This window comes from Ambystoma mexicanum, chromosome 5q, assembly GCF_040938575.1.
Source record: "Ambystoma mexicanum isolate Mex_15411 chromosome 5q, UKY_AmexF1_1, whole genome shotgun sequence".
Taxonomy (NCBI): domain Eukaryota; kingdom Metazoa; phylum Chordata; class Amphibia; order Caudata; family Ambystomatidae; genus Ambystoma; species Ambystoma mexicanum.
Genome location: NC_090933.1, coordinates 361,135,076 through 361,148,980, shown reverse-complemented (window position 1 = coordinate 361,148,980; position 13,905 = coordinate 361,135,076). Strand labels below are relative to the sequence as shown.

Here is a 13,905-nt window from a genome sequence, read left to right as displayed (position 1 = left end):
GGGACATTATTGAGAGTAAAACTAGGAGAGCAAGGCAAATTACCTCCATGATGAAAATTTCACAAAAAAACATGCTGGTTTTTCGCTCTGTGGCGTTCTGGTACTCTATAGGCAATGGTTTTGTCCTTCAGTCTTGTATGGGTTAGAGGCACTGGTGATGAAGGATCTTAATTGGCTTGATGTGACCGAGGCCTATTTTTGGAGCAATGTGTTGGAGTTACCCAGGGCAACATCCATTGAGTATGTACGTTTAGAATTAGGCCTGCTGTCATTAAGATCACAATTGTTAAGCTTTAGGGGTGCATTAATGTTAAAGGCTCTCACCAGTCCTAGCTGCCCATTACTGTGTGTGCTGGGTAAGACCTATGGAACTGGAGTGGCATGTGGATCCCCTGAGCCACTTCTAAAGTATTTTAAGGTACTGTGGACTGAGATTGATTGGGCACCTGACATGAAGCACTGCTCCGATTATCTAACATTGAAAGGAGTGTTTAGCAGACGTCTAACAATATGGGACTGGCAGAGTAATTACGCGTGTTAAGACTATTTCTGAGATGCTACCAACGTCTTCAAAACCTTTCAACTGAGGCAGTACAAGACTCCACTCTTAGTATAAGACAGTACCAACTGAGTACATGGCAGCATAGGCAGAGCAGCCAGGCTGATCGTAGGAGGGAGAGAGGGCAGTAAATCAGTACAAATGAAATTGTTATACAAATGATCAAAAGGAACACTAAAAACACTATGTATGTAAAAATAAAGGATTTATTTAAATACTAGTAGCCCCAGATAAATCTAGGGGTAAGTAAGCACTATCACACAGTATATGTAATCACAATTATCAAAACACACCACTATGCTTCAAGGTGCACAGACCAAAGCATTAACCTTATTTGGAACACCTAACAGTAGTTCTAGGAAAGACATACCTTTTCATGCACATTCAGTATAGGTCACACCTATTCTTGGGGAGTAAAAACCAATGGTTACTTTCAGATTACATTCATTAATGCAAGGGCAGTAGATCCTACCAGTTGTACAATGACTCTCAGTACAAATCAATTAATCAGTAATCTGGACAATATACTTTTTGTGAATAGTGGAACACTTATTCCAGGTACAGTAAAAACCTATAACTACTTCTGTGATAACACACAGTAATACAAGGTGAGTAAAACCTAAGGATGTAATATTCAATTACAGGTGCTTTTGAGATCAGTGAAACACAGATAGAGTAACTCTGGTAACGTATTAGTCGATGGCACACAGCTAACTCAAGGTAAGTAAAACCCACATACTTTTTCAATCTCATAAGGAAGTCCAGGTTAGATAGCACATGGAAAATAAAACCCCATGTTACACTCTTACTGAATGACTCAAAGTTATTCTAGGTAGGCAACAACCTAATACAGACCTATTCTGGACAGGCTAGCAGCAAGTCAGGGGAAGAAAGACCCAGTTGGGGAACACTCATACAATTACCCCGCAGGAATAATCTGGTGTAACCAACACTTTACTTTTCGGAAGAGGCACAACCTAATCACAGGAGAGTAAAATACATACACATCTACTTTCTATAAAATGGCAAAACGGTTTCTAAGGAAAGAAAGAGGTTAACCATACTTTTGAGAATAGTGCATCACACATTCAAGATAAGTAAGAACTTTTGTAACTGCTCACTCTTAGAGTTACAGTTACCAACCAACTTTTAAACACTTATTTTCTTTTCTAGGCAGAAGTCCCAATCCCTTCAAAAGTCTTTCCCTGGTTCTTGGAGCGCGAGTGTTCTCAGTGGCAGAAGGGGGGATCACTAGGACTAGTGACCAATAGACAGTGTCAGAATAGGTTCTTTAGTAGCAAAAGTCTGAGTTCCTTAGGAAACCTGGGCAAACAGGTGAGTACTTTACTTCTTGGGTTAGAAGAGTGTCCAGGGGCTCCGCAGAAGACACCCTAGCAGGATTCTAGCAGTGGCACTGGGTGCACTGGACGAGGGACCTCCCAATCACAGAAAACACCCCACAGCTACACAGAAATCCTAACAGGCTTTAGATAAGTACATACCCAAGCCAAAACAGTACCTCAGCATTGAAGAAGATTTTGCAGCAGGAGGACTTCAGGATCTGCAGCCAAAAACCTGGTCAGTGGATTCCTTGTCGTAGTGACTGAAAACAAGACCTCAGAAGGAACTTTACAGCAGGGATCGATGTAGAAGGCTCTAGGTAAGGTTTCCCTCGCGGCTGAATGCGGTTCTGCGGATTTGGCGCCTTTTCAAGGAGCACAGAATAAGACAGAAAATCGCGGTTCAATTCTCGTCGTTACAAAGGTCCAGCACTCTGTTGAGGGGACTTTTCAGAATCGATTTGTGTTTCTGGAGATCCACCAGGATGCCCACGAAGTTTCAGCGAGATTTGGAATTTTGAAGACCGTGCACCGCACGATGGGTTGAGGTCCCAGGGTAATGGGGTATTGCAGGAACGCAAGGTCGCAGCAATGCGTGGGATGGCTCAAATGCTGGCGTCGATGCGGCCTCCAGGGATCGTTCATTCATATGTGGTGGTCTTGCCCAGTGATTGTAAATTTCTGGACCCAATGCATCGCCACCATAGCAGACATAACTGAGATAATGCTGCCCCTGGAGCCAGAACAAATCCTATTAGGAGCCCCGATCGCAGGCATATACCCAAGATCGGGCAGAAGAGCCACACTCCTTACTCACCTGCTCCTGGCCGCTAAAATCACGGTGGCACGAACCTGGAAAACGCCAGAAGGACCCCTAATGATCCTATGGTGGCTGAAACTCTGGGACATTTTTGTCGCAGAAAAGATTACGGCGGCAAACAGAGGCCTCCTTCACCGCTTCACGAACATTTGGTCCCCAGTAATAGACTATGACCAGAGTTATCCAGCTCTAACTTTTAAGCCACGGGCGGTAGCAAATGCTCTAAGGGCGGGGAGCACGGAGATGACGCAACGATCAGAAGAACAAGATTTGGACGTTAACTGAGTGGGAGCGGGAATGGGGTTGGTATGGGAGGAGATGATCAATGAGCTGTATAGATTGTCAAGAAAGAATATGTTGTAATCTACTTTTCTCTGGTGTGTCAATCAAAAATAAACATCTTTAAAAAAAAAAAAAGTAATACAACAAATTAAATTAATGTATACAAATTAATGGTTCGTTCACAAAGAAGTCAACCGGAGTCATATCCGGGGCCTTTGATATTTTCTTTTTTTTTACTCTCCAGTACCTTTTTCACCTCCCACTCCCTGAATACCAGATGTAGAATATCACATTCTGGCATAAGAGCATTCTGGGCAATCTCCCCGCAGGCTCTGCTTTCTTCATAGAGGGTCTCGAAGTGAGCTGGCCAAGTCTCCTGAGGGATAGCTCCCTGGATTAAGTTATACTTCAGTGGGCGTCCCTTACCGATAAGTTTCCAAAACTCCTTCGTGTTTGTTTTTTTATCCCTTTGAGCAGTAGTTCCCATAAACCCTCTTGTTATGAAGACTTCTTGGATTTTACAATCCAGGCATATTTTCTTAGCGCTTCGCGAAAAAGTCCTGCCCCTTTTGTTCAGCAATTTTGCCTGCTTTATTAGAGTGTCTCTTGCCCTACAGCAATCGCCATCATGCCACAGGTTTTTACGCGTAGACTGAGCCCCTAGGGTGTTTGATAGTTTAGAGAAACACTCTCCCAGCTTATCTATTAGATCATCAAAGATATCAAAAATATTCTCACATACTGGACAAAGGGGTTCATGAGAGTTGGTAGGATGGAATTATAGATCATTGGTAAGTTTGCTTCCAAATCCATTTTTGCCCATTTTATTGTGCACCTTGCATGCCCACCAATAGTCAGGCCAACAGCGGGGGTATCTACCTGTTCACTCGGTACCCCCAGCAATGCTGTCGACATCAATAGGGTTACTGGGTTGTGGTCGCTCATGTCTCAGTTACTCTGAAATCAGTAATGGTGGTCCAAGCCTCCAAGTTCACTGGTATATAGTCTATCATACTAGAGTGGTTAGCGGACTGGTAGGTTTCCCTTGCTGGAGAGTCCCCTGGGAATCTACCATTGCAAGCACTCATATTGCTTCCCAGCGTTAGGGCAGCAACATTTTCAGAATTGTTGAACTTTCTCTTGGGTGGTAGAGCTACTAGCTCACTGATGCCCCATAGTCTATCCTCATTTCTGATAGACCGTTCATGATCTCCATTGGCTCATATTGCAAGTTAAAGTCACCCATAACAACAATTCTTGCGAATTGACCATGTTTAGTTCTCCAGTTCTCTATGGAGGCCTCTAGATAGGTAAATATAGTGGTCCAACCATGACTGCCTCCCGGTTATAAAGATTAATTAATAAAATATTTGTCCCATCCAATCCCAAAACGTGAGGCTCCAGCAGGTCCCTTTGGGCTGTTTCGATAACTTTTATATTCCTTTAGGTCAATGAAAGAATCCAAAAGAGTACACACCCGCTTGGTGTACCCTCTCCTTGCCCTTTGTTGCAGATATTGAAAATGTTGTGTAGCCCTGCTAAATGCCCATGCCCATGTTTTCTGGAACCCAACGATGTCATGGTTCTGGACAAAGGACACCCATGCCTCGTCATCCATATGGCGATTTAACCCTGCTACATTCCAGGAAAGAAATTATGCATAATGCAATCACTTACGCTTTTAAGAACTGAATTGCTAGACTGTTTTTAAAAAGAAAAGTTAAAATCCACTGGTCCTTGAAAAGCAAAATATAGTAGGCTTAATAAAATTATCATTCCGATTACTGTTGGTTTGTAATTATTTGGAAATGAAAACAATTTTACTGGCTAAAACTACACAGGTCCTTGGCACTTAAGAGTGGAGGAGATAATTACTGATTAACTATCGGTTAGCCCATTTGAACTTGCTGTGAACAGAGGAAGGAGGGTAGTTGGAGCCTTGAGGGCAAAGAAGAATGCAGGGTAAGCGGTTTTCTTTGAACATGGTCATTTAATTAAAATTACCAGCTGTGCTATAAAAGTGTCAAAGTAATTAGCAAACCTACAGAATAACACTTCAAATTGCAATCCGAAAATGCTTTTTTATGACTTGAAGGGGTTGTGTAGTTTGTTTGTGGTGAAGCATTGTTTCAGTTGGGTAGTGCTGAAGCGTTTCATGATTCTGGTGAGCTATGGCAGAATAGTAATGGGGCAGTAGTTTTCGGGGAGCATGGAGTAGAGGTATGGTTTTTTTGAAGAGGGTGGGATTTGTCCAGTTTTGAGTGCAGAGGGAATAGAAACAGGCAAGAGCCAGCAGTTGTTGTTAAACCAGTGGAAAGGAGGGTGGTGATGCAATTAGCGGGAATGCACCATCCAGGAAGTGTTCAGGTTTTGTTTTGGAAGTGAGGGTGAAGAGGGCGTTTGTGTCGATGGGGTGAAAGGTGTTCCATGTGTTAGAATGTTTGGGAGTGAGGGTGGAAGAGCAGAGGACAGAGCTTGTCGGATTTGTCCATTTATGAGTTGAAATATTCCTTGAGGAAGTTGCATACTGAAGTGTATGGGGTGTGGAAGGTGTGGGTGGTGGTTTGGAGAGGGAGTTGACGATGTTGAATAGTTCCTGTGTACAATTCATGGTGGATTGGAGTTTGGAGTTCTTGGAGGTAATTGGTGGCTTTGGCATTGTGCACTGCTCTTTTCGATTCGTTTTTTTGCGGCAGTGTCCAAGGGGTGTCCTTGGTTGTGGGGCATTTTTTAGTTGGATCAACAGAGTAAGTGCAGGCACCATTCCGAACTCCCTACAGAACATAAAGCTAGGCTAGAGTAGGGACAGCTAGAATGTCCTTGAATGAGTCAGTGAACAGTGGACCTGCATTCAGGGCAACCACCTCAGCATAAAGACCAGAGATTAGATAATAGGTGTTATAGATCAGTAGAACTAACCAGGGGCTACAGATGCATAGCTATTGTGGGCCTCCCAAGGGCAATGAGAGAGAAAGAGGGATGGCCCCTCGCACCACCCACAAAACTCTTTTTCAGCTCAAACGCTACACTGAAATACCGATAATTTCACTGACAGTTTCCTATTATGAACTACCGAAAGAAAGAAAACTCTTGAAACCTTATCAGAGTCTCTGCAAATTATCACACCATCTATGACATAATAAAAATAAAATGTAAAAAGATTTACTGGACTATTAGGAGTTCACAGTAAGAAATCCTTATAGGAACCAAACTTGGGAGTTTATGCTGTCTGCCACTGCTCAGTTTGTTAAAGGGTTGGTTTATGCATTCAAGGAAAGGCCTATGGCTCTGACAATGCACCATAGACAATGTTGTCATGGCTATTTTATTTAGTTGCCGATTCATGAGCTCTTTCAAGGTCTGGAAACAGTAATCACAGGTTTCTACTCATTGACAACAGAATAGCTTTTCACATGTCTGGCAATTTTCTCAATTGGGAAGTTGGTGCACTTTCTGCAAAGTTTGGGACACCTTTGGAGAACTTGCTGAAAAGCCCAAAATCAAAATATGTAACCTTTGTGACATGCAGGTTTTCAAGCATGGTCTTTCTAGCCATTTGCCTTCTGCCCTTAACAACTCAGTGGTAGACCAGAACAACTTAGCAGGTTGAAGCTCTTAACCCTCAGACTTAACTAGCCTCTCTGTCAACACTGGTCTTCAGATCCAAAGAAAATCCATCTCTTTCAGGATAAACTGATGCTCTTTGTGATGTTCCAAGGCTCACCCCTAAAACTTTGTTCAGAGTAGGGACGACCCAAATGGATGAATGCTGTTTACTGTGACAAAACAGAAAGTCATTCCAAACTACGATTTCATTTCTGTTTTGAACATGAAAATGCTGAAAATTAATTGTATGGAAAATTGTCCGAAGAGCTTGCACAGCCTAACAAGTTCATTGATAATTTCTGTCAATTAGAGTATTTTTGAGAAGGTAAGGCATACCTGACCAGCAAATCCAAGCATGCACATTGAAACAATAGATTTGGGAGAAAGGTACTATTTCATAATCCGTTATAGCTTTTACATGAGCATGCAAAGTTCAAGTTTTTGGTCCATGGTGGGTTAGAACAAAGCTCTATCAAATTATGTCCACAATACATTTCAACATAACATATTGTCATAAATGTTATTCCAATAAGAGACAATCCACCACAGGATGCATGCCCCAAGGTTCACCTTTGTGGATTCCGGGAAACCTCCCCATGTCCATTCCATGTGAGTCTCTGCTCTCAGCATGCTCTCACTGGGCTTCACTTCCAGCTCAGAATCACTCTTTGGACCGATGCTTTCCAAGAAAGCACTGTCAAAGCAAATAAAGAGAAACAACTTCAGTAATTAAATAGAAATCAAAGTTCAGGTGCAAACAAATGCTACTGGCTGCCAGCAAGAATGGAAAAATGACCTTCAAGGTGAGTCTGGTACTCAAGAATTAAGAAGAGCTGACTTTGGCTCCGATTTGTGCTTACTGATCTTTCCCTGAATGGTTCACAACCTCTTTTTCCCAGTGATGCTACATCCACGGACTCACTAAGAGCACTTTCCTGAGATGTAGCACTGAGAGATCTTCATCCTCTTCGGTTGTGGCGCTGAACCTGAAACCTGTGTTTTTTCTAGGCCATAAAACTGTCCTAGTTAGCTGCGTGTGCCCCGAATGACGACACAAGGACACGTGCAAGTTGCCCAGACCATTTTCCAGACATTCCTTAATGAAGGGCCTAAAGGTATCTTGGCACAGCGTTACTAGGCGTCACTCTTACATTAGCATTCGTGAAGTAGCTACACAGTTAAAACTTTGTTTTCTTGCAAGATAGGAAACTGATGCACACATATATGGTATAGTATTGGCTATGTGGAGCCCAGGAGGCCTGGGCCAGGACAGCCCACGTAAGATTTGGTGGGCATCCGTAAAAGGATGTCTGGGATTCAAGGCAAAATCTACATTCTGGGTGTTTGCTCAGGAAGAAACCCAAAAGGTTTGTATGTTGTAGTTGATACTAAGAGCTGAGTGAATTTTAACAAGTTGGAGGAATCAAAGATCCGATCCCAATTTTGGGAAACACGCCACTGAATTTCCCTCATTGTCAACCTGGACAAAGAAACCACATCCATACGCAAAGCCATGAGGCCTAGAAACCTCCTGCACCAAGATTATGTGTTACTTGAATGATTGGAAAAGAGGATGACACAGTTTGAATGGATGCAATTTCCTGAGAAGGAAAGGATTTACCTTTGAGTACAATTTAGGACTGTTTTAATTTAGTTCTTGGATTTATCAAAAAACCCAAAAAACAGGGAGGCGGCAGCAGCAAAGGGGAAACTTCAATTCAGCAGCACTTTGTGGTTTCAGCTCCTCGCGTCTCAGCAAATAGCACCACAGCAGGTTCTCTGATACCACTCTGGACTTTTCTTGCATCTGGGGTCCAGCACTCGGTTGAGGTGGCTCAGGGTTGGTCAGTCCTGCTTCCTGGGAGTCCGTAGGATCTTCCAGCAGCTCAGGTCCGACTTAAAAGTGATGCACTCCAATTTGGTGTTCATCTCCCTGGCACTTCGGTTCCTGCAGCAGCAAGGAAGTACAGCCAGCTCCGAGAGGATGTCCAGACGAGTTCACTTTGGAGTCGATTGGTCCCACCAACTCAAGGGGAGAAGTCGTCCTTGCAGGGCTTGTCAAGTCGAGGTGAATTCGGAGCTTCGGCACAGCAGCAAGGCTTCACCGGGCAAACCAACGGTCCAGGAGTTGCATCAGGCGTCTCTTCCAAGTTCTTCTTCGGATTCCTTCGTCCAGTGGTTGACTTTGCCTTCCAAGCCAAAAAGCCTTGCCTTTTATGCAGGTTTCTCCCATTCATTCCAGCCTAGCTGTCAATCACACAGCAGGGTGGCTGTCCTTGCCGGACAGCCAGCCGGCCAATCACTTTTAGGTGCATTCCTGTAACCAAGGGGATAAAGCACAGGGAGTTTCGGGCAACTCCCTCACTTCCTGCCCCTGCCAGACATACTGGAGCCAGAGGCAGGCTTCACTTGTGAATCCCGCCAAAGACAAAATTAACAAAGGCACAAACCTGGTTTGGCGCGCAGAGTAAATCTCAAGAAAAACCTTTCCGACAAGAAATGGCAAAAGACCGGGGCCATTTTGACAAAATGGGCACCCATACTGTAGCTGCGAACGCAGCCCGCAGTAAAAACACACAACGGTAGTTAAAAGTAAACCACTGCCACCAGCCATTAATTGTAGAAAGGGTGACATAAAATTGTTACATGAGAAACTAGACAAAGGGGATACCAAGTAACCCCTCCAGCACCCTATCGTCAGTGTGTGCTGGGTCTAGAAAGTTACAAATGTAAGTAAAAAGTCAATTTCACTTCACTGCTCTTGGAAACAGTAGTTTATCCAAGAGAAGGTATTTATACATTTGGCAATCTAAAAGACTTCCCTGTGTCACTGCACTGAAGCTGCTGTGTGTCAAAATGTAAAAAGATAATGCCTAAGGCATTTGGCAGAAAAAAGAGAAACAGAGTTAAAATCACTGAAAAATACATGAGGGAGTGGGAAAAAATGTCTCACTCTCTCCAGGTTAAAAATGAAAAAGTCCTAGAGTCCAGCAAAAGTGCTGTGGGTCTCTAAGGTAGAGAGAAATTGGCACATTTCTGAGAATTCTCCCTAACACAGTCTGGCATGGATTCACATGCTTGTGAATAATGAATACATAGCAGTACAACATTACACAACCACAGGAGGTGGAAAGGCTCAACAAAAGCATTTACTCTTACCTCTGAAACAGACTCACCTCAAGCGAACAGATTGCGTAACACTTCTTGGCCGACTGTGGACTCCTCCCTGGAATCCCTGTCGACGCAGTAGAACTTCGTAAAGGTGTGCGTGGACCTCTACGTGGCAGCCGTGCAGATGTCCAGCAGAGGCACACCAGACAGGAACACCGTTGTCGCAGCGATCGCTCTGGTGGAGTGGGCTCTCATACGGCCGGGCAGCAGTCTGTTCACCAACCGATGACCGTATGTGTTGCAGCCGGAGAGCCACCTTGAGACGGAAGCCTTGGACAAGGCCTTCCCTTGGTTCACAGGACCAAAGTTCACAAACAGTTGAGAAGTCTTCAGAAAACTCTTAGTGCGTGTCTTTGTGCGTGTCACGTAGAACTTCAGGGCACGAGCAACAAGTGCAAGGCCCTTTCAGCCAGTGACGAAGGCTTTGGGAAAAACACAGGTAACACCAAACCCTTGTTGAGGTGGAATTCCAACGGAACCTTCGGCATGAAAGAGGGGTGCGTCCGCAACACCACCTTCGACTCGTGGAAAGTCAGGTGAACAAGTTACTTTCTTACCTGGTAACGTTCTTTCGATGGGATGGTCCGACGACGTATTCCATATCTATGACATATAATCACCACAGCTGTGCTGCTTCGGAAACTTTTTTCGGCGTCTGCGTCCTGCGTCGATGACGTCGACGCGCCGTCGTCGAGGACCTCCTCCGACATCCGACGTCATCCGATGTGATAAGTAGGACGCACGACGCCCGTAGCCTCAGTTGTAGTTTTTTCCCCCAGAACGTGTGACATAAGTCAACTGTCAGTCAGACACAAAGCCTTGCGGAACGTAAGCTGCAATCGCAAAAGAAATTCTGCAGCGGGGAAGGCAGGGCGGGAGCGATATGGAATACGTCGTCGGACCATCCCATCGAAAGAACGTTACCAGGTAAGAAAGTAACTTGTTCTTCGAGGGGATTGGGTCCTCCGACGTATTCCATATCTATGACAGACTCCCAAAGCAGTACCAGAGCAAGGAGGAGGGAAAGAATTTAGAATCAAAATTTAGAATAGCCAATCAAACAGCAGAGCAAAGGACCGCCTTGCCAAAGGCCAGATCCTGCCCTTGGATGGAATCGAGGGAATAGTGACGTACAAATGTATGTACTGAAGCCCAGGTGGCTGCATCACAGATGTTGCGAATAGGAACACCCCTCTGCAGGGCAGTAGATGCAGCCACACCCCTGGTAGAATGGGCCCGGAAGCCAGCCGGTGGGTCCTTACCCGCCAAACGGTAACACTCCGAGATGGCTAAAATAATCCAGCAAGACAAAGTCTGTTTCGTCACAGCTTGCCCCAAACGCTTCCCAGCGTAACCAATAAAGAGTTGATCGTCCACTCTGACCCGGGACATGCGTGAAACATAAAAGCTTAAAGCTCTCCTAGGATCAAGCCTATGGAGCCTCTTACCAGGATGCGGAGGAGGATAGAATGCCGGAAGAACAACCTTCTGGGACAAATGAAATTCCGTCACTACCTTCGGAAGAAAAGAAGGACGAACACGAAGGACAACCCTGTCCTTGTGAAATACAGTGAAGGGAGGCTTAACTGAAAGTGCCTGTAACTCACTCACTCTGCGAGCGGAAGTAACCGCAACTAAAAACACAGTTTTCAGAGTTAACAGCCTCAAAGGGCAAGAATGTAAAGGCTCAAACGGAGCACCCATAAGAAACCTAAGAACAAGGTTTAAATCCCAACCGGGCACCAGGAAAGGTGACGGAGGGAACACATTAGTGAGCCCTTTCAGAAACTGTGAAATTAAAGGGATTTTAAAGTAAGCACACTCTTCAGACGAGCGCTTAAAGATGGACTGCGCCGCCGGGTAACCTTTAATGGTACCCACTTGCAAGCCCCTGTGGGCCAAAGAAAGTAAAAAGGACAGAACCATGGGGATGTCACATGCAAAAGGATCCACATTCTGAACTCTGCACCAGTCGCAGAACTTACGCCAACGGCAACGGTACAGAGACTTTGTTGCTGGCCTTCGGGCCGAAAGCAACACCTCCATCACGTCTTCAGGGAGGTACCAATCCTTATACCTCAACCTCTCAGAAGCCAAGCGTGAAGGTTGAGGGATCTGACCTCTGGATGGAGAACCTGACCCCCCCTCCCGTGAGAGCAGATCGTCTCGGTAGGGAAGACGACGTGGAGGGCAGATGGACAAGTCGAGAAAGGTCCGGGTACCACGTCCTCCGAGCCCACGCCGGAGCAATGAGGATCATCCGGGAACCGAACTTCCGTAACCTCCGCAGCACTTGCGGGATGACGGGGACTGGAGGAAACGCGTACAGCAGCGGGAACGACCACTCCACCACGAACGCGTCTCCTAAGGCTCCTTTTGGAGGAAATTCCCGCGAGCAAAACCTTTCGCACTTCCGGTTGACACTGGAGGCGAAGAGATCCACTTGAGGGGTCCCCCAAAGGGCGAAGATCTCCAGGAGAATCTCCTGAGCCAACTCCCACTCGTGAGAGATCGCGCTCTGCCTGCTCAGAGCGTCCGCCGTCACGTTTTCGTCTCCGGCCAGATGAACTGCCGAGATCGAAACTTCCTGCTGGATGGCCCAGAACTCGAGCTGCATCGCCTCCCTGCACAGAGGAAGTGACCCTGCCCCCCCCTTTTTGTTGAGGTAGTGCATGGCCACTGTGTTGTCCGTCAGGATCAGGACATTCTTCCCTCGCACAGTCGGCAGAAAAGCCTTCAGGGCTAGCCTGACGGCCCTCAGCTCCAACAGATTGATATGGAGTCTGGACTCCGACGGAGACCAACGACCGCTGACTGTCAGCCCGTTGGCATGAGCCCCAAGGGAGTGACAGGTGACCGATAGATGATCCAGGACTTGCTCGGGAGAGCTCCCCCTGATTAACCAATCGTCCAGGTAGGGGTAGACGTGAATCCCTCCCTTGCCTGAGATGCGCTGCCACCACCACCATGAGCTTGGTGAAAACCCTCGGGGCGGAGGTCAATCCGAACGGCAGGACCCGAAACTGAAAGTGCGAGTCGCCAACCGCGAACCTCAGGTACTTCTTGTGCTTGGGATGGATCGGCACATGGAAGTAAGCATCCTTGAGGTCGAGTGACACCAACCAGTCCTGAAGCTGAAGGGCCTGGAGGACGAGAGAGAGTAACCATCTTGAACTTGTCCTTCCTGAGGAGTTTGTTCAAACCGTGCAAGTCCATGATGGGTCTCAATCCCCCGTCTTTCTTGGAAATCAAAAAATATGGGAAATACCATCCCTTGTTCCTCTCCGCTACAGGCACCAGTTCTATGGCGCCTTTCTCCAGCAGGGCTTGAATTTCCTGCGCAAGGAGCGGATCCGGACACCGCAAAGAGAGGTTCCCCGGTGTATTGTCGTGAGGCCTGTGCCGAAAGGGAAGACAGTAGCCGTGGGTTATGATCTCCAGAACCCACACATCTGAAGTAATGGCTTGCCACTCTACAAGATGCTGCGCCAGCCTTCCCCCAACCGGCGAACCATGGGACATGGCCTCATGACTGAGTGGGAGCGGCTGCGGCGTTACCTGAGGGCAAAGAGGCAACTGCCCGAGCGGCCTTGGCACCATGGGTACCCTGTCGTCCACCTCTGGTACCCCTGCGTTGGCCTCTTTGACTGCCAGCTCCTCTCGCTTTACTGAAGGACGAGTAATAGCGAAAGGAACCACCCCTCCACTGCTGTCCCCTAGGACGAAAAGGCGGAGGTTGGCGAACTGCAGCGCCCAACGACTTCGCTGCAGCTTTTGAGGTCTGCAACCTCTCAAGGCTCTCGTCAGCCTTGCTGCCAAAAAGGTGTTCACCGTCAAAGGGCATGTTGAGGAGCCGGGACTGCACATCCGGAGCAAACCCCGACTTCCGCAACCACGCAAACCTGCGTATCACGGTGCTCGCCGCCATGGACCTACTGACGCATTCAGCTAAGTCCAAACCCGACTGAACGGACTCACACATGGCATCCTTACCATCCTGGACCATAGCAAGGAAACCATCCCGTTCGTCCCCTTCGGGAATATGGTCAGCCGCTAACGCAACACAGTTCCACAGAGTGTGCGTGAAACGAGACAAGGCACAAATGGAGTTGGCCGCCTGAAGCGCC

The 13,905-nt window shown here is 46.6% G+C and overlaps 1 protein-coding gene across 4 annotated transcripts in view; it reads right to left on the bottom strand.

The window, feature by feature from the left end:
- Nucleotides 1-13,905, bottom strand: part of LPIN2 (lipin 2) — an 819,298-nt gene that overhangs the window by 454,350 nt on the left and 351,043 nt on the right. For all 4 annotated transcript variants that reach the window (XM_069620856.1, XM_069620855.1, XM_069620857.1 and 1 more), the window contains one exon: nucleotides 7,178-7,301. In XM_069620856.1, coding sequence (XP_069476957.1) covers nucleotides 7,178-7,301 — 124 coding nt within the window. The remainder of the gene's footprint in view (nucleotides 1-7,177; nucleotides 7,302-13,905) is intronic.